Source organism: Pleurodeles waltl, chromosome 10 (assembly GCF_031143425.1).
Source record: "Pleurodeles waltl isolate 20211129_DDA chromosome 10, aPleWal1.hap1.20221129, whole genome shotgun sequence".
Lineage (NCBI taxonomy): Eukaryota > Metazoa > Chordata > Amphibia > Caudata > Salamandridae > Pleurodeles > Pleurodeles waltl.
Genome location: NC_090449.1, coordinates 501,844,813 through 501,862,508, shown reverse-complemented (window position 1 = coordinate 501,862,508; position 17,696 = coordinate 501,844,813). Strand labels below are relative to the sequence as shown.

General features: G+C 47.0%; 1 protein-coding gene across 3 annotated transcripts in view; it reads right to left on the bottom strand.

Moving 5' to 3' along the window:
* SCAP (SREBF chaperone) overlaps positions 1-17,696 on the bottom strand; it is a 657,412-nt gene that overhangs the window by 418,770 nt on the left and 220,946 nt on the right. For all 3 annotated transcript variants that reach the window (XM_069210888.1, XM_069210889.1, XM_069210887.1), the window contains one exon: positions 603-823. In XM_069210888.1, coding sequence (XP_069066989.1) covers positions 603-823 — 221 coding nt within the window. The remainder of the gene's footprint in view (positions 1-602; positions 824-17,696) is intronic.

Here is a 17,696-nt window from a genome sequence, read left to right as displayed (position 1 = left end):
AACATGTTGGCCTTCCATAATTAAGGCAGTATAGGGAAGTCCAACTCTCCCAGATACATACTTGATCCCTACATTACAGGGTTCTCCGACATTAAACATTACACTGTGTACAGGGTAGGACAGACATTATTCTTACTACCCCTGACCAATTTTTTTTAAATCTTGACAGAGGTCTCCATCGTTAATAAAACACTTTACCATACGGTCCTACTAGTCAATTTTAACATTTCTTCTCACCGATCCCACATTTCTTGCTCTCACATACGGCAACTTTCTTCAAAAGATCTCAGGGAAAGAGCCCCCCACGAGGGGCCCGTCAGATATTGCAGTGCTGGTCTGACGAGGAGCAAAGCCCGATGATGAAGCATGTCACCAATTGGTGGGTGAGGGCTCTTCCTCCTGATATCGGTTACCCACATGGACTATTCTTGATCTCTCCTATATTAGGGAAAGATCTAGATTGACACATTTCCTTTGGAACTGTGCATCCTTTGTTTTATAACTTATATGGGAGTGTTATGCACAGGACCATTTTTCATAAAATCTCCCACCTTATAAGCCCTTCTTTTTGTTTTTGTCATTAAATGCTGGTAACCTCCTACCTTTCAGTGTAGCAGACGTGTGCAGGGTCTTTGGCTCATGCTGGTGTATGGTACGGATGAGGTCAGGATCAGCAGTAAAACGCTCACGGTCATTTTGCCAGAAGTTTCCAGGGGACAGTAGCAAGCAGCCATGCTCTGGCAAGAGGTTACGCAGCTTCTTTAGTCCCGGCAGTAGATCTGTGACCTGCAAGCACACATCTTCCAGACTACGGATCCCGGAGCTGAGGGTGGGTAGAAAATTCAATGTACAGAGATTTAATGATTCTGTGAGTTCTAGTGAGGGATTAGTTAACAACAGAAAAAGTGAAGGATGTAAAATCATCTTTACTGTAAGCTATTCAAACGTTTTGTACAAAGGACATTACCCTGCAGGACCCCTAATGCATCAAAGTCACATACAAGCGGTTACAATCATTTTTACTCCCAAAACCAGCCAGTCAATGTAATTTTCATCTTCAACGTTCTGTATTTGGTACCAGTAGATGAATCCCTACTCCTCTCCTCCCAAGAAGAAGCCAGTACTTTCTTACCATTTTCCAGTAAAGTCAAAACTATACTAATTATCCAGTATAGTATACTTGACAACTATTACAGCATACCAAAATAGCCCAGTTCAGAGACAATTTCATTATTGTAGTTGGACAGAATTTTCTGGACGATTTAAATAAAGTTTTTCCTCCATTTGAGTCAATAAATACAGTTATATTGCAGGATTTGTCTTCCAACAATCTTACTTATATTTATATACAGCGTCAATAAGCTCTAGGTCTTAACTTTAACACAGAGGTCTTCAAACTTTTTTCATTCTGAGACCCCCAAACACAATTTTTGAAATTAGCATCCCCTCCAAACGTTCAAGGCTGGACTTGGGGGAGCAGAAGGAGCATGGCTGAATGCAGGATGCAGGGCTTATGGGATCATTTCAGAGGCAATTTGTCATTAGCTCATAATGAACATCAAATGTGATACATCAAACAAAAACAGAAATTGACCAAAAGCACTCCTCCCCATAATTGCGGTGCCACTCACATTTCTGGTACCAAATACAACTTCTTCTGCTACATTAAAGATTGCAGCAGCTCTGAGTAGCAAGCTGTCTGATGTGCCTATTTCACCCCTTCCCCACAAGGCCTAACCATCACTCCAGTCTTGAAACAGACTCCGTCCCTTTCAGAAAAACCATGATATCCCATGCTATACTTGCCTCTTTGCAGCAAGGGTGTCCTTAGCCCTAATGCTAGTAAGGCAAATGAGCCCCCATGCTGCCTTTGTAAAGTAAGATATTTATAGTTATAATGATGCAGTTCTCCCCTTACACTCCGGGGCCATTGCACCTGCTGAGAGACTGCCTAGCAAGGTTGGAGGTTTCCTCTGCCTCTTATTAAAACCACATGTCCACCTGCCACACCAATTCTACTGAATCTCCCTCCTGCCCATAACACTGGGCATGAGGCCCGAAGCAGGCTGGATGAACCTTTGTATTAAAATAAAAATGGGAAATAAGTCACACATATTGCCCCTGTTGCTTGGGACCAGGTCCTTGCACAGCAAGGGTGACCTGGGTCCTATTCTAACCTTTATGCATTTTAATGGAAATCCAACACAAAAGTGATAGGAGGAATGCTTGCAAATATTTTAAGGCGGCACATGGCTAGGTCTAATCTGATGTGGTACAGTTAAAAATGATGGGCTGGACTGCTACCTTGAACACCTGTTAGTAGTTATGCTATTTGCAAGCATTCTTCCCATCACTTTTTGTGTGTTTGTTGTGATGCCCAAGATTACAAAGGCTATGTCCAAACAAGGGTTCCATGCTCAATGTAATACTGGAGCCAAGCTACACCTGACTGAAGATGCCTAACTTGGCCGAAACCGGACTTGGGTTTCTTGTGTTCTGATTCACCTTGCTTGGCAGTTCGAGCTGAATTGTCCTAAAAAGAGCAGAATCAAGGCTACTTTGCACATGGCTGAGTCTCATCTCAGATGACTTAGTGAACAAAAAAAAACAATGGGTTGGAATGCTACAACAAGTGACTGCCAGTGAATTGGCTATTTGCAAGCATTCCTTCCATCCTACACTGAAGACAAAACGTTACTTGTAATCCTTGTTCTGTATCATAGGTATTTTCTTGGAAGCCATAAGCAGCCCTCTAATCTTCCAACATCTTTTCATGGTGGGTAATACCCAATTTAGTAATATGCACTCTAGTCTAACAAAAGAAACAGAGCCTATGTTGCAACTGCAGCTATAAGGCATGGAGGGATATGGACATAGCTGGATTCTTATAGAAGCGGTGCAATTTTCCAGGTTTCCATGATAGCTGCCAACCTAGCACAAATGTTACATTTTTAGAGGTTTTACCAGCAAAGTTAGAATTTGTACTACTTCAATGTTGTTTAAATCTGCTTTTCTTTTAATTGAAAAAAATAACACTATAAATGAAATATGATAAATGTGGCCTTACGTAGGCCACTATTTCTGAATCTGCATTTACAAAAGGCAGGTTGTCAACATTTAAAATATATTTTTAATTAGAAAAAGTGTTCTGGGATTTGTACATGCCTGTACAAATAGTATGTTTTTTATAGAAACATTTTATTGCTTCTATAGATCATTTGCGTTGTTACACCCAAAATCACAAGTAAGATGATCCATATTAGTAATATGTTCCCAGGAGCAGTTCTAAATCTTGTTCCCCAAGATATTGTAAACATTATAACGAAGACTTATTAACTCATCAGTCCACCATTTCTTCCAATCCTTTCGGAATGTCTTGGAGCACCCTCTTGCTTCGTTTATAGTTTCCTCAAGTTTACCACACCAGTCCATACCCCTTTTCCACACCTCTAGTGAAGGAGCTGTGGTGGATGTCCAATGTCGGGCTATGTCCCTTTTAGCAAGCAGTGTGCACAGGCCAACCTCCATAATGCCCAGGAGAGCAATCCAGGGTTGTAATTCGATGGGGGTCCCTATACCTGCAGAAAGAATCTCTATAGGGGCAGTCCAATAGGATTGTATTACAGGGAGGTCCCACACTACATGAGAGAAATCCCCCAAGGGGTCTTGGCAACTGTAATGTTGTTGAGGTGTGAATGCCCGCCCGCCACAAGCAAATAGGTGTCATGTATGTGGATGAAGATCTGTGACTGGGGTGAATGTTTACATTGTTCAGCATTCCGTAAACCATCTGTTCTTTTTGCTTTTGTTGCCCTAAGTGGGAAGGGAATGCCCAGACATGAGTCCTGTGCTCACTCTGCCACTGCATTCCAGCTAGCTTAGCTGATGAGGGGTGATACCCCAAAACTGACCTCAGGATGCTTGTTTCCGGTTCAGGGAGAACCTGGGCCGGCAGGTCAGGCTGGATGGTTCCCATGTGGAGCACGGTCAAGACTGACTTGCTTATGGTAGGGTCCAAACTGGAATGGCGTGGTGAACAAAAAAAATTTATGGATTAAACCCAGATCTGTGACTGGGGCAAATTTGTGCATTGTTCAGCATTCCATCCATCATCTGTTCTTTTTGCTTTTGTTGCCCTAAGTGGGAATGGTATGCCCAGACATGGGTCCTGTGCTCACTGTGCCTCTGGATTCAAGCTAGCCTGACTGATGAGGGGTGATAGCCCGAAACCGATCCCAGGATACTTGTTTCCGGTCCACGTGGAGCAGGGTCAAGATTCATTTGCTTATAGCTGGGTCCAAACTGGGGTGGGGTGGTGAGCAAAAACACGATGGATTAAATCTAGATCTGTGACTGGGAGTAAACGTTTGCATTGCTCAGCATTCTGTCCATCATATGTTCCTTTAACAAGCGCTAAGGTGTCATGTACACCAGGTGCAGATACTTGAACTGCACCAAACAGAGCCTAGTGGACATTGCCAGTGTTCGGGTGCCACACAAGCGTCCTTCCAGTCAACCTCATCTAACACTTCAACCCAGTTCTTTCACCTCTCCTTCAAAGCATCCACTGTTGTGGGGAAGCGCACTACCAGCGACTGATAAATATGAGACACACCCCCCTCTACCCAAGTGATCCATGAGGAGCTCACAATTTTAAAGGGCTATATTCTGTGGAAAATTACCAAGCGCATCTTGATAAGTAGAGAGGGGTGTGGTGGAGTTACAGATACCAGAAGAATTGGAAGGATGTCATGTTAAATTGTAAGGTCGTGGAAGGGCTTGATATGACCCCGACAATCCCCTCCCTCACCCCTTACCAGGACATCACCAATCTTTGAGAGACCGATACTGTCCCAAACTTAGAATCCCTCTAGAGTAGCTACTTGGGCTAGCTACGTACCTTTCCAAACTAAAGTCTCCAGGTTAAGTATGCGATTCCCCCGTGCCCATCAGAGTGCAGCCCTCTATGCTCTAAACACCACCTGAGTAATCTATGGGAGCTGCAAGGGGATTGGGGCACCATAAAACACACTCATTACTTTGTTGAGCCCCTGTAAGACAAGTTCGCCGTTGTAAGAAGAATCATCTCACCTCAAATGCAGCCAGTCATTAATAGGAAGCTCAGTAGCCCAGTAATATAGCTTTACATGCGCCATAGCTAGCCCTCCATCGTAATTCACGTGAGTACACTTTCTCATGGCCAACCTAGGAGGTCCGCCTGCCCCGCTGAACCCGTGTTCCATGGCCTGTGTGGTATTAAACCACAGGATACATTTTGCAAAACAAATAAAAGTTTCGGGAGAACCATCATTTTTTTACCACTTTATTTTAGATAAAAACTATTTAGAAGCTTCATCCAATGCATAATATGTAAGCACAGCAGACAGAAAAGGGAAGTCGCCACACGGTACCCCCATGGGCTTAATTAACATAACTTCAAATTAACTTTCCATAGAAGTCCAGGAAATCCCCAGCTCCATTTCCTCCTGCCTTCCTTCTGAAAACAGGAGTAAAAACCCTTCAAACGGCTACAACCATCGTATCCTTCATGAATGCCTTTTTATCTCAGATAGTGTGACAGCACAGATGCAGAACGTTCTAAAGATAGGCAAGTCAAGAAGAGTCATCTGCTGAGTCTGAAGAGAAGACCCATATGTCTGAGGCTTTTAGCGTCTTGGACATGGTAAGGTGTGTGCCCTCTGCCCTATTTTGACGTTGAATATGTGTAACAAAGGGGCACCATATGGCCTCAAACTTAGCCACTCTGTCCCAAAGGGATGCAGCCAGCTTTTCCATGGCATACAAGTTCTACTGCTGGCCCCACCACCGTTTTAGAGTGGGAGCAAAGGGCTGCTTTCACAGTTGTGCTATGCATAATTGTGCTACAAGGATGAGATGAGACAAAAAACGTCCCCATGGAGTCGTTGTGGGGAGAGCTCTCTCTGCGCCCAGAAGGATCAGCAAAGGATCTCGAGGAAGTATTAAGTTAGTTATGCTACATTTGTTATGTAGGACCTCCTCCCAAAAAGACTGGATTATTAGGCAAGACCATCAGTTATGCAAGAATGTGGCTCGCTCCCTGCAGCCCTTCCAGAAAGAGCCTTGGCTCCCAAACATTCTGTGTAGCCGTACTGGAGTCCGATACCAACGTGTGACAAGTTTATAGGCATTTTTTTTTTTATGGCAAAGGCAAGCCGAAGAACTAGATGCCTATTGCCATACTGCCCCCTTGTTTCTTAGGAGATTTCAGTTCCTAATTCCCTTTCCCATGGCACCATTTGAAGAATGAAGTTCTGTAAAATTTATCTAGTTCTCTCATGAGGGCCGGCTGGAAGTATCAGGGTGAGTGAAGAAGCACAGTATATTGTCCACGAAGAGAGCTAACTTGTGCTCCCTTCCTCCAAAGCTTATACCCTGAATGTCTGGGTTGCTTTGAATTTTTTGCAACTAAGGCATTTATGGATAATGCAAACATTGAAGAGGATGGGGGCATCACTGACCGGTCCCCCTCGTGATGGAAATAGTTGAGGAAAGAGTTCACTTTATCTTTAGTTTTGCTGCTGGTTTCTGAAAGTTAGCTTGTATATAGGTCATCATTGTGTGGCCCATGAGAATTTTGGTCAAGATTTTAGATGGGGATTTCTGGTCTACTCCGTCAAACACTTTGTCAGCGTCCAGGTAGAGGAGGACTAGGGGTTGGTGGGTGCGTTCTGCTACTTCCAAATGGGCTACAGCTAGGCGGGTGTTATCATTAGCTTGCCTATTAAGGAGAAAGCCCTATTGTTGAGGTGTTATGATTGTTGGTAAGCGTGTCCCATGAACAGATGTAAAGATTTTAGTGTTGCAGTTTAAGAGTGCTATAGGACGGTATGAAGAACATTTGGTCAGGGTTTGTGAGATTTTAGGAGTGATGCAATGTGGGATTCTAACATTGTGTCAGTGCCAGAGCCTGCAGTTAAGAAATAAATAAATACTTATGCTAGGGTATCAGCCAGTAAATGTGCAGATGTTTTGTAAAAGATAGCCAGAAATCCAATTAGACCTGGCGCTTTTCGTATAGGGAGCTTATTGATAATTGTTCTAACCTCGTCCAGTCTAATGTCTGACTCAAGCTGGATCAGCTCTTCTCTGAGATCTGGGGGAGTGTAACCTTCCAGATATGCACCTTGGAGGTGCTCGCCTAGAGTTTGGGCTATATGAAGCGCAGAGTAATAATCATGAAAGACTGATGTTATGTTTGATGTGGTGAGAAAAGAGTGTCCGCTTTGTCTTGGATTTCGTGGATATGATTGCATGTAGAGTGCAAGCGTAGTTTATGGGTCAGCAATCTGTCAGCCTTGTCCCTCATTCGTAGTAGATTTGAACTATGTAAAGGAGTTTCTTGGCCGCCTCTTTCGTCAAGAGATATTCCAATGCCCCCATTTGTGGTGGAGGTCTCTTACAGTCTGCGGTGTGCCTCTTGCTTTATAACGAGATTCGCTTCTGAAAGCTGGGTTTCAAGCTCCTTTCTCCAGAGGTTGGCTGCCCTCTCGAATGTTGCTGTGTACGATATCAATTCCCCCCTGAGGACCACCTTTGCTGCATCACATAAAGTCACTGGGGACACACCACGGGTGTTATTTGTGAAACAGTGTTCTAGAGTATCTTTTATCCGGTCTCGGAGGGACGGGTCGCGGAAAACTACATCATTTAAGCTCCATGGTTTTAGGACTGTATTGAATACGAATAATATAGCATGAAACGTAGATCTTTGGGCATAAAGCAGTGTGTGAGGGGTGAGCACCTACATAGAACTTGGCCTCCCAACCCTCCAAAGTCATATGTGATATCCAGAGATGGTGGGACTAGAATTGTAGGTGCTCAAATAGTTCCCTATTTTCCTTCCATTAGAAATGCTCTGGTTGGGGGGCCCAGCAATAGTTTGCATGATCAAGCGGAATATCGCTGTCAGAGGAAATGTGTCCGAGTTTGTGCATTTGCTTGTGCGCTTTCTTTTTCGTTTTAGTTCATTGAAATCTCCATCCTCCTCTTTGGTCTACTAAGGAAAGGGTTGGTGTGTCCAAAGGCACTTCGGTGTCCAGCACCTAGGGCATCCCAAGAGCCCTATGAGCCTCCTCCAGAGTGCGGCCAACCAATCTTTTATCTTGAAAGGTGAAATGGAGGTGTAACGGGAAGCCCCAATGGTAGGAGATTTTCTGTTCCTGTGGGTAGTGAGTGACAGCTCGGTATTCCTTGTGGCAGGCCAACGTGTAGGCAGAGACATCCTGGTAAATGGAGATGGGGTCACCTCTGTAGGTGTTTGGTTCCTGGTGTCTGGCTGTGTGCTGTAGAAAGCTGGCCTGGTGTGTGGTGAGCACCTATGGCGTTGTCACCTTATACCAGGTCCAGGTATCCCCTATTAGTGAGATGTAGACAATGTCTAGGAAGCCAAAGCTCTCTAGAGGTGGATGAGCAGTCAAGACTTATCTACGAGACATGCAAAACTTATGCAATACCACTAGAGTCACACAGCACTTACACACATGAAAGAACCGTAGAGTGTTACACAACTAAAGGTACTTTATTATAATAACACAACTACTAAAATACTGATTAGGTAATACTCCAATAGGAGGTAAGTAAACACACTATTATGTACACATTAGAAGTCAGTGATTCGCATAGAAAGCAACAGCAAATAGTAAAAACATTAGCAAATAGTGAAGGCCCTAGGGGAAGACCAAATCATATACTAAGTAAGTGGAATGCGAAAGGCAGTTGCCCACCCAAGATAGTGGAATCGATAGCGGGGAGCTGGAGGAACTAGGAACCACAAAAGGTAGGTACCAGGGTGTCCCCCAGGGACTGGGACTGAAGAGGTAAGTAAGTGTTTTTTCTCCAAACCCACAGGAGAACTTTGGAAAAGGACTATGCAAGACCCAGACAAGACTAGAAGAAACCAAAGGTGGATCCTGACAGAAGAGGTCCTGCAAAAGAAGGGGACCAAGTCCAGTTCAAGTTGGAGTGTCCAGCTGTGGCAGGAGTCACTACAACCCTTTTCTGTGGATGAAGGGCCAGGTCGACGGTGGATGAAGAAAGTCAGCAGTAGAGCACAGGTGTAGAAGAGGAGTTCCAGAAGTGAAGTACCACATCGACGGTCGTGATGCAATCAGTCAGTGGTGCTGGAAAACCACTAGCAAGCCTTGGCAAATTCAAGAGTCAGAGACGAAGGTTTTGGAAGGCTGAAGAGGACCAGGAAGACCCAGGGGACTCGACCCAAGGAGGGGTGTCCGAGGTGCTCCTCATCAGCTGTGAGAGTCACAAGAAGAGGAGGCAGCCCCCAGGCACAGCAGTCGCAATGAGGCTCACTCAGGACACCTGGAGAGGTGTCCCATGTCACCTAAGCAGTAGGCAGGAGACTGTGCTTTGCAGGGAAGAATGCTGGAAGCCAGGCTACCTGGAGTTTGAAGATCCCTTGCAGGAGGAACAAACAAGCCTTAGTAGCTGCAAGAGTCACGGTGCACAGGGGTACTTGTCCTGCATGGAAAGGCTAGGGCTTACCGTCGCCCAAATTCGCAAGCTGCTAGAGAGGACCTTGGGGACCACTCCAGACCGCCATCTGTAATGCAGGATCCACGCAGCTCGAGGAGAGAAGATCCACGCAGCCGGTCATTGTTACAGTTGGTGCCTGCAGATGCAGGGGAGTGACTCCTTCACTCCAAGGGAGATTCATTCTTGCTTCTTGTGCAGGCTGAAGACTCGTCACCCTGAGAGGCTCTCCTCAATACCAAAGCCCCACTGTTTTGGCACCACCAGCCACATCAGTGATGCTCCCTTGTGCCCTTCAAGATATCCGCCGCCATCCTGGCCATCGGGAGGCCGCTGCAGGGAGAGTGGCGGAATTGCCTCCAAATGCTGTCTTATTGGAGCCATCATGGTTGTCAGGTGTATGAGGGTTCTCAAATGGGACCACCAAAGATGCATCCCAAGCCTTAAATTAGGGGAGGGAAGGGGGCTGCCAAGCCAGAGCTGAGGGGAGATGCATCTTGCAGGGTCTCCACCTTGGCCACGCACCTTGAAACATCATTTTAAAAAGTGCAACTCTGCCCATAATGTTAAGGGGAAGGTTCATCCAGCATTTCATGTCATTGCAAGCCTTCCGCATCACAGGGCACAGGTGCACTCGTCATGTCAGGCCCAGTTCCCAGAAAATATCAAAGTAATAGAAACTAACATGGTGGATCGGGATTTGAGATTGCCAGTCCTCATCTCAGCGATCACCCTGCAGCGGGACCAACAGGGACTAGTTCCAGTTCACACGTGGTCCCAACGCCTCAAGGAGCTCCAATATCTGGAGAACTCTGGTCCCAGTTTTAGCTGGGCGAGACATGAACAACCAAATGTTGTCCACATAAACAGCAATGCAGTTGTTTGTTGAGAGGCCCAAGTTAAAGCCCCAAAGGTGAGCATCGCATCTCACCCATGTTGTAAGGGGTTCTATAATCAGGGTGACTAAAAGCGGGGATAGGGGGGAATCCCTGTTGAGTGCTTCACTTTATTTGGAATTCATGTGGCAGTATGCAGTTAATGGGCACCCAGGCTTGTGGGCCAGCATATAGGACCCTAGTATAGGTATGGAGCTGCGATCCAAAGCCCATTTCGATCCGTATCCTATAAAGACGACCAGTCGACCGTGTCAAAGGCATTTTCAAAATCAATTAGGAGGAGGGCCGGTGGGCGCCCCAAAGCCTTGATAAGGAATAGGGCCATTTGAACATGTTGAATACAGTGTCTGGTTCCTCGGCAGAGTTAAACCCACATCCAAGATTTTGGCATATATTTTGACTTCGCTATTAATAAGAGAGATACGCTGGAAGGAAGCGCACGTTGTTTAGGGGTGTCCAAGCTTGGGCAGGACCACAATCGTGACTTGATCAACACCAGAGGGAAAGTGGCTTTACTGATTGCTTCATTATAGAACTTAAGCAGGGGTGGGATGACGAAGCTTACAAAGGAACTCCAATGGATTGTCAGTCAGGTCCCAGCTTTTTACTGAGATTTGAATATGACGAAGCCTGTCCTATTTCATCCACTGTGATATCCTGTTCTAAAGCCAGTCTCTGTGGAGTTGAACGGCGGGGCATTTCTGTAACTAAGGGAAACTCCAACTCTCTGGTTGGGAGTGAATTTAAAGCATACAGATCTCAGAATATTGGGCAAATACTTCCGCAATCATTAAGGATTCCTCAATCCACCTCCCAGAATCATCTTGGATGCAGGGGATGACTTGAGACACAGCTTGGTGCGTGGCGAGCCAGTGGAGCAATTTACTGGACTCTGCAATCATACACCCAATGTGTTGAGAGCAGCCAACACTTACGGGCTTCTTCCATACTTAATTGACATAAGGACAGTCTGCCCAGTTTCAATTGGGGCCTATCTCAGTCAGTGAGGGTTTGAAGATCTTTCAGCTCCCTGACTAGAATGGAAGTCTTCACATCAGTAATCCGTCTGTTTGTCATGATCTGAGCCTCTGAGATAAGAGTGGGCCACTCCCCCCTGCATGTAAACCTTGATAGTCTCCCCATGATGTCCACGAGCTCTCGTTGAGTCCTAGAAAGGTTGTGAGTTCAGAACCCAAAAATTAAAAAATGTCTCATCTTAAAGAAACCATGCGTTAAGGCACCATATCGGGTGTTCACCCCGGGAAGTGCGTGAAAACTAACCAGGACAGGGGCATGGTCAGATATCCCACAGAGCAGAATTTATCCCCACATGCTGGGAAGGAGGTTATCAGTAGGCAGGAAAAACCAAAAAGGGACAGGGACCAGTGGACGGCAGAGGCGTTGGTGTATTCAATTGCCTCAGGATACCATATGCGCCAAGTACCAGTGCCCAATTCTCCATGCCTCTACTGCGTCACTGGGTGCCCTCCTGAAATCCAAACCACTCCCTCCTCTCCATAATGTAATTAAAATCCCCTTTCACTATAGTGCTACAACCAACACATTGATAACTTTTAGTGTGGATTGGTGCAAGGTGGGCGGGATATAGACATTCCCAATGTTATAAGCGACAACTTCCACATTGCCCTCTAGCATAATGTACCTCTCTTGGGTTTCACTAACTACAGCCAGCGGTAGGGACTTTTGTAAAAGAAGCACCACCCCTAGGGATACCCTGGTGTGTCTGGTGTGGAAAACTCCATCATATACCTTGTGGGCTAGGAGTTGGTAGTTTTGATGCTGCAGGTGTGTTTCTTGCAGTAAGAGTATACCTGGTGTATGGCACTATATAAACTGGAAAACTGCCCCCATTTAATACAGCTCAATAGGCCTTTAACGTTCCATGTCTTGATTGTTAAGAAAGGAGGGGGGATGCATGGCCTGCCGCGAATGGCGTACGACACGCGCCTGAGAACTCTGGCGGCCCAGGCCCCATCCTGGATAATATTGGCCCCCAAAGTACTAATGCCCTAAAAATAATGACAGGGGGAGCCAACTGGTGGGCAACAACTGCCAATTCGTAGCAGCCTGAGGGAGAAGGACACTTTTGCCGAGGTAGCAACATCCCACCCAAAATGGCGGCTGCATGGAGCGGGAGCAGCGAAAGACTGGCGGACCCTCTGGGTCGAGCAGAGCAGCGTGATTTGTACTTGCTCCTGCCACCCACCGACCCCAAAGGCAGGCCCATACCGATTCAGCACGGCGCAGCACGGGTCCGCAGACTGAGCAGGCCTGGAGGCGGCCTGCTGCGATCGGGGGACATGGACAGGGGCCGTGGCCAACCACGAGAACAAAGACCACCAGAGGAGGACACACACTGGCACAAGAGCAGTGAGTGACACGAACTTGAATTCGGCTAGCAGAAGGGCGAAGGGTAAGAGGTGGTATCAGAGACCCCAGCAGCGAGGGCGACGCTCCCTCCGAGTTGGGTGGCCAGGATGAGGGAAGGGCGAACTGAGGGCCTGGATTGGAGGCGCAGCCGCATTAGAGGATCCGCTTGCGCATGGGGATACTTGAGCAGCTATCGGGGTAAATATGGACGAGTGGCGTCGCTGTGGCACTGGACTTACTGCTTAGAAGCATTAGAGCTGGACTGCGGCACTGGATACACAAATGGAGCCGTGGGGGTCAAAAGAAGTCGAGCCAGGCGCACCTACACACCTAGAGGCCTAGATCATATCAGGGCACTGCGCAATGGCGCCACGCCCTGAACCTCGCCAGTTGTGAAGCAAAGGAAGGAGGATGAGGCGTCCACAAGAGGCCTGATAGTCACGAGGGAGCCTACAGGAGGGCCTTCTGGACAGCAAGCAAAGAGGCCACGTCCATGGGACTAAAGCAGACCTATATCATGGGAATGGAAACCTGCTGAAAGTTTACAGCAGATCCTCGTTAATGATACAAGAGCATGGGCAAGTATTCCCACAGGCACGCAATGGAAACTAACGGCATGTCCTGTAAGGCACTCCCTGGCAGGAAACAACTGGGTGCTACCACTACAGAAAATTTTGACTCCGTGATTCCCACCATCACTACAGGCTTTGAAAACTAAAATAGACTCTCTGAGCTCAGACCTAGGACTGCTGCGAGAGGACCATAGACGTCTGGCTGAAAGAGTTGCCACCAACGGGAGAACTATATCAGAGGTCACCCAGGAGCCGACAGCTGCCCGTGCTCAACTCGCCACGCAGGAAATGCGCATGAAAGCATTGGAGGCCAAAGCTGACAGAGCAGAAAACAGGTCACGACACAACAATATGTGAATAGCTGGAATACCGGAGTGCTTAGAGAGGGCGACATGGTTGCGCTCCTGGAAGGATGGTTGCACACCAAAATAGCACCAACGGGCCAATCTGCCTTTTTTTGCACTAGAAAGGCCACACCGAGTCCCAGCGAGGCCACTGCCCCTGGGGATGCCCCCTAGGCCTGTGATGGCCCCTCTGTTTTACAAGGATCGAGTCCACATTCTGAAACAGGCCAGAGAGTTGGGCACCATCACCCTTGAGAACAGCAGAATTATGATCTTCCCCGATTTCTCACCTGAGGTCCAGCCGCAAAGGGCAGCTTTTATGGACGCAAAGAAGAGGCTGCTGGAAATGGGAATCTCGTATTCCATGCAATTCCCGGCACATTTAAGGGTGATAACTCCGGAGGGGACACGATTCTTTACAACTCCTTGGTCGTGGATCGAACTACAACCGAGAGCAGGGCCCAGTGAGGAGGGCCAGATGCGCACAACACGGACCCATCCCCGGTCTACTCGTGGAAAACCTGTGAGAAAATTGACAGGGGCACCAACGCTCACTGAAAAGCAAAGGGAGAGGAGGAAAGTGGTTGCAATGGTGGTATTGCTGAATGGCTTCAGCGCTGCACTAACTACACCAACCAAGCAGTATGAAGTAAAACTGGAAGAGTCTGATTCAGACCCTGGATCCTAAGGTTTCCATAAACTCAAGCGACATCTTGCCGGTGGTGACTCCTAAGACAGCAGATGATCTGATGTAAGATAATTCCACTATCGCTTTTGGGGGGCTACATCCGGATGAAAGGGTTACTCGTCGCGTACTGCCATACATAGTAGGACAATTCCTAAGACAGTGCACAACATTTAATGCCTTACCACTAAACATAGCACTCGAGCTGAACTGAAGGGCGGATGGGTGCGTCTGAGTGCTTGGCCGAGGGCGCTGTTACATCAAGTCTCCCCTACAAGAAAGTTTTGATCATCTGTCATGTAAAGGTTTGGTTGGGAGGGGATATTCTTCTTATCCAGGGGAAGGGAAGCTGAGAGTTCTTATTAGTTCGGGGGGGAAGGGGTTACTGCATCAATAAGATGGGCTTCACTCTCAAACATACTAGAGGCGTAGGCAGAGAAAGTACCCAAACAGGATAATACATCGACATGGCACCTGAGACTAACTACAAAATAATTTCCTGCAATGTCCGGGAATACACTCCTCAGTAAAAAGATACAAAATGTTCTCGTACCTAAAACACCGCAGAGTCCACGTAGCCCTAATTCAAGAAACATATATGACAGCCAAGGAGGGGGTGGCACTGCAGCTGAGGTGGAGGGGAAAGTGTACTATACCACATACTCGGCCTTTGCTAGGTGGGCACTGATTTGGGTGGGTGCGGGAGTACCATTCCAACATTATGGCTCAGTCGTGCACCCTGAGGGCAGATATGTGGCAGTCATGGGTAAACTCAACGGTCGAGACATATAAATAATAAATATATGGGCCAAATACGAAACAACTCTCATTCCTGGCAAAAGTATCCACCGAGCTGTCTTCCTACCTAATACGTGATGCAATTATCAGGGGAGACTTTAACTGCATAGCAGACCCCCACCTGGTTAGGTCACACCCTCAGCTGGCCAAATCCCCCACACACCATGTGGTTCGAGGGCTAATGGACTGGCAAAAACACTGGGCACTTGCGGATCCCTGGAGACACAGGTCCCCTCATGCCCCGGACTACTCTTATTTCTCTCACATGCATGAAATACTCGTGCGACTTGACACGTTCTTATGTACTACTAATATACTACCTCAGGTTCAGGACAGAGAATTTAGCACTTGACCCTTATCAGACCACATCCCAGTATTAATGCACCTCAGTTGGATCCGGGCAGTGGTCCGAATACCCACTTGGAAACTATTACCTGAGACATTAGAGGAGCCACTCCAGACTGCCCTTATGGAGAAAATTAGCTCCTATTTTGCAGATAATGTGGGGACCGTAACTTCACCACAGGTAGAATGGGATGCATTTAAAGTAGTGCTCAGAGGACACTGCTTATCTGTAGCGCAGGAAATTCGGAAAACATTACTGCAGGAACTTAGGGAAGCACAGAAAAACCTGAGGGGTGTAGAACAAAGGCGTCCTGAACATCCAGAGGTACAGGCAGAGCAGCGGGAAGCCAAAGAGAAGGTGGCAACACAGACTGAGAGGCTTCGCTATTATAATTATAGGGCCTACATTGAAAAAACCCATGCAGAAGGTGACCGTCCCAGCCGCTTACTAGCATAGCTGGCCAACCCAACAAAACGGGGAATGCCCATAGTGGAAGTGCACATTGAGGAGGGGGAACCTCTATATACCCAAGCAGACATTAACAACTGCTTCCTAATACTACACAACACTATATACAAGTAAAGTTCACTTAGACACCACCACAGGGCAGGAGTATCTGGCAGATGTAGCACTCCCCAAGGTGACAAGTGACGAAGCAGAAGATGTGGGCACTGATATTTCTGCGCAGGAAATCAATGCAGCAATTAAAAAGCTTGCAAAAGGCAAGACTCTGGGGTCAGATGGGTCACCAATAGAATTTTATGCTGTATGTGCTACAGAAATAGTTTCCCGACTATTCGACGTCTTCAAGCCGGCTGGACAAACAGGGTATCTCCCAAACACTACACAAGAAGCTATAGTAATACCACTCTCGAAACCAGGGATGCAAGCAATAGATGTGAGGGCATATAGAACGCTCTCTATGCTAAATATGGACTATAAGATACTAAGTAAAATCCTTGCCACCAGACTCCTCCCTCTACTACAAAAAATCATACACCCCGACCAAGTGGGCTTTAGCACTGGTCGTAACACAGCACAAAATATACGTAAAATGCTGAATATATTGGAAGCGAGCGGGCATGGGCTAGAGGACGCAGTCGTATTGGAAGTAGATATAGAGAAAGATTTTGACAGCCTAGAATGTGACTACCTGTACAGAGTTATGCTGCGTATGGGTTTGGGACCAGGATTTGTGAGATGGACGAAACTACTATACACAGACCCAACAGCCCGGGTCCGTACGGGGCACAAATACTCAGAGAGTTATGCGGTACAGAGGGGAACCAGGCAGGGGTGCCCCCTCTCACCCCTTCTGTTTGCCATAGCAATAGAACCACTAGCTAGCCTGCCCTGAGCACGCAATCATTACAGTGGAATCCAGATGGGGAGGTTAGCGCAACGCATAGTGCTATATGTGAATGAGCTCTTATTATTCTTGAGAGAAGCCCATGGCAAATTGGACGGTGCAAAAGCATTGTTGGAGCATTTTGGAAAGGTGTCTGGTCTGAGGGTTAACTGGCAGAAGTCAAGCCTTTTTCCTATTGGGCCTGAGACACATCCACCTGCGGTAATCAACGGACTGCAGTGGGAACCCAGATGCTTAAGCTACCTTAAAATAAATAAAGTAAAAATATATCACGCTATGCCAGACATATTTGAGGGAAACCTAGAGTTGGCAGTGAGAAAACTGAAGAACCACAGAGGAAAATGCTCCCACTAACGGTTCATGGGCGGATAGCGCTGCTGAAGATGGTGGTGCTCCCCCGGTTCCTCAATCTTCTCGGAACACTCCCTCTCTGGATTCAACGTCCTTTTTTGTGGCGCTCAACACCACACTGGGGTCCTTCATATGGGGGAACAGTCGGCACAGAGTGGCCTTGGCTACCTTTGAATGGCCGCCCAGGGAAGGAGGTCAGGCAATGACTGACTTTGAGTCATATTACTTAGCTGCGCAACTCCAATGGTACACTCAGTGGTTAGCGGGCAGGCAAGCAGCAAGTGGGGACATGAGACCATCGGTACCCTCCTTACCACTATTTACGAAAAAATACGGAGAATCGGACAAAGCCTGCGACCTGGCATGACGGAATCTGTAGTCATTCAAAAATGTGGGGCTAGGGTACTACGAAGGTC